The sequence below is a fragment of the Rhipicephalus sanguineus genome, chromosome 3 (assembly GCF_013339695.2).
Source record: "Rhipicephalus sanguineus isolate Rsan-2018 chromosome 3, BIME_Rsan_1.4, whole genome shotgun sequence".
Classification (NCBI taxonomy): Eukaryota; Metazoa; Arthropoda; class Arachnida; order Ixodida; family Ixodidae; genus Rhipicephalus; species Rhipicephalus sanguineus.
The window spans coordinates 197,262,376-197,265,810 of NC_051178.1; the positions used below are offsets into that span (position 1 = coordinate 197,262,376).

Here is a 3,435-nt window from a genome sequence, read left to right on the forward strand (position 1 = left end):
AGCGAGCATTGTGAATTATCTAATAAAGTATCTTTGCCGCTTGAAATGTGCAAACTGCACATGCTCTCGACAACAGCAACGTGCCTGTCTTCATTGTGCTGTCTTGCATGATCGCTCGTCACAGTTTCACTGTTTAACAACTTAAAAACTAAATATGCATTCATAACTGCGAATAAACAATTTATTGAAATGATTAAAGAATAACAACAGACATATTCACGCTTTTAAGTAAACTTATATTATTTAACTTTAGGAGACATGAATACGAAAATAAAGATCCGTAGCGCCACACAATTTTTGCGAGAAACGCCTGAACCACTCAACGGCCATTCAAAACTACCGTGTAGCAGCCCGACAACTCCATGAAGTCGACAGAGTTGAGGCGTTTCGATGGGCCATCGACAGGATGGCCTTTAAAAAATGCCAGTGTGATGCAGGTATCACAAAGTCAATTTCAAATCAGTATTCCTGCACTGCAATTATATACCAAGAACAGAAGATTCGATACAATATAGGTCATAGCTAAGCGAATATTTCTTCTGTTCGCAGTATATGGTATGTTTTCTGTGCAGATACACAAAAGGTTTTTCAACCTGCATTTCCCACAGGGCACTCCATCACTTTCACTATTACACAAAGTGTCTCAGACATATTTACCCTTAATAACTATTGCAATATATAGGGCTTCAACCTACATGTCCAATTCTCCAGTTTCACAATAAAATAAAATATAAGATGGAGTGTGAGGATGGTTGATATTTATTCCCAGGGAAAGTCTATTAACAAAATACTTGTTGAGTTTATGCAAATGTCTACCGCGAGGACTTGCGCTTTTTGTTTTTCTTGATACCCTTGTGAGGTGCTGACTTCCGAGACTTGCCATGTCCCTGCTTAGCTTTCAGCTTCCGGATGGCCCTCTGGCTCATCCAGACAGGGTAGGTACCATGCTCATCTCTCAGAGTCTTTGGATTGTACTTCCTCACTGGTTTGTCCACGTCCATCTCTGCTGTGGCTTGCCCGTCAGCTGTCACAGAAAGGATCCAGATTAAGTAAGCAATCAAATAGCTGCGCAAACGCAGATAAACAAAGATTCGTATGATGCTCACAGAATTCAATACAACAGGAAAACTTTATATATAACAATTAATACGTGCAATCACTTGAGAGCGTCACATCATGCTGCTATGAATGTGGTCATAATAGGGATGCAAATTCTGATCTTAGCATAGACCTGTTCAACGAAAAGAGGGAGCACCTATTTTTTGGACTGTTGCATGGGAGTACAAAGGCTGACGTCATTGCCACTGCAGTGCATTTTTTGGGGGTCACACATATTCATAACAGCCCAGAGGGATTACCATGGCACTCAGGGAGCCTTTGTTAAAAACGTGCATACAAGCGAATATTAGAATAATAGAACAAACTGCAGACTGTAAATAAAAGCATCTGTAATGGTTAGGGCTAGGATGACTCGTTTAATTCTGTGAACACAGTGCATATACGTCTGCATATGCAAACATTTACAGAACCACTGACCCTTTAAGTAGCAATACTTCAAATGGAAGTTGAGTTGTAGGTGCATAATAACAGATGATGGTCATGAACAAATGTTTTTTTCTACTATAAAAGCAGGTCTCACTCAATTTATTGCAGCTACGTACATGTGAGGCATCTTTTAGCACGAGGGATACCAGTCCGAAATGTCCATCGCCACCTGATGTACTCCCATGTGGTGGTGTAGTACATGCTGATGTTTCATTTGTGATTGCAAACATGGCTAGTGCCTGGAAGTCTCCATCTGGGGAGGCCCTTTAATCTAACAAGCTTACGTAAAAGTTAAATTAGTTACTGCTACTTTGATATCACTGAAATTATGAAATATGGCTGTACTTACCAGCCCACATTTTTCAGCAAAAGCATTTGGAATTATGAAATTTCTCACAGTAATACGGTGCATACAAGTAAGAAGACAAAATTTGTGTTAGGAAGTGCACAATGTCACATAAGCTAGCCCAAAAGTCAGCACTGTCTTCATTGTTTGCCGAGATGACTCGGCATCAAAATCAAGCCACTTCTTATCAGTGGCTTATTTCAACGATGGTGAAGTATGCTCATGATAATTTGCTTTTTTTTTTTTTAGCCGAACAGAACAGTCATCTTGCTGTGAAATTTGAGCAAGAGCAAAGCAGTGGAACGCCCTTAGTCTAGTCTTCTTTTAAAATTGCTAAAATTACAGTGAAAGTCACAGCGCTCTGAACCTCGACAAGCGTCAACAATATCAGCATGGGGCCCGAGTCTCATAATTGCCTGGGCTCGCTGCAGATGTTTCTACGCGAAAAATGTCGATAGAAAGGCGTCACTGATTCCAACAGGTATAAACGTGGAGAGGGAGTACTACTTCGCAGTTTTATAATGCGGCAGGAAGCGTAACACGCACAGCGCGCGTCCAATTGACGCAACGAAAAACGCGAGGAAGTTAATACTGCCATCGGAACAGCGTAAAATCCCAATATTATGGCTTGAATTACATTCTTTATCGAGAAGTGGGAGCATGTTTGTGCTGGTAGCGTCCCATAATGACGGAGGCCGTGATTTCGCTTCACGACTAATACTGCGCGATCATGTTCACCCATCGATTTTGTGAGGTAGTACATATGTACTTACCTGTAGCTCACATACAGTTTGTCAAACTCTCCCGGCCTACTTCTTAGGTTCTGAACAACACACGACTGCGTTTACGTAACATGGAACTGCATTCATTTGCACATCCTGACAGAGAGATGTCACCCTGCCCTTAGGCTGACTCGTGACAAACAGGTTGCAAGTTGGTGTAGGCGAAAATTACGCACATGCCGTAGCGATGTCTCGCCTCATTACAGCGCTTATTCGCCTGAAGTGTATAACAGTACACGCGGAATATCAAAGCCATAATGCTGGACTACAGACGCACCTACAGTTCCCACCGGCTCATCAGACTCGACAGAACGATCGACGACGGTGCACATTTCGGACATGTCAACGTCGCTTTTGGAAGTACCAGCAGCAGCATCCAGCATCTCCTTCAGCTTGGCAAGCTCTTTGACTGAGTACCGCTCCCGCTTTTTAGCGCGCATTTTGCGTTTCCACTTACTCCGCAGACTCTTAGCCATTATAATCTGCGACGGCACGTAGCTCACCGCAACTCGCAGAAATCGTCAACGTGCTCAGCCAGTGTGGCTGCGGTACGACTATGACTGGCTATGGCTCAATATATGATCGGTTTCGGATTCGATAATGTGTTCTTTTCTTTCTTCAAACAAAAATTGGCGCCGTGTCCATCACTTTGGTGATTATGATTGATCTTATAAATAATGCGCAAATAGAGGTTTAGTTTTAAATGTCATGATCGTTAGAGATTATTATGATGCGCAGCAACGCAGTTGGTGGCACTGGTGG

At 42.4% G+C, this 3,435-nt stretch overlaps 1 protein-coding gene across 1 annotated transcript; it reads right to left on the minus strand.

Annotated features, from left to right (window-relative positions):
- Nucleotides 1–741: 741 nt before the first annotated feature.
- Nucleotides 742–3,207, minus strand: LOC119388012 (protein LLP homolog). Its single transcript, XM_037655618.2, has 2 exons — nt 2,951–3,207; nt 742–1,024 (listed from the first exon to the last, which is right to left on the minus strand). Exons 1-2 carry the CDS (start codon nt 3,147–3,149, stop codon nt 813–815), a joined length of 411 nt encoding a protein of 136 aa, XP_037511546.1. The 5' UTR covers nt 3,150–3,207; the 3' UTR covers nt 742–812.
- Nucleotides 3,208–3,435: the final 228 nt, after the last annotated feature.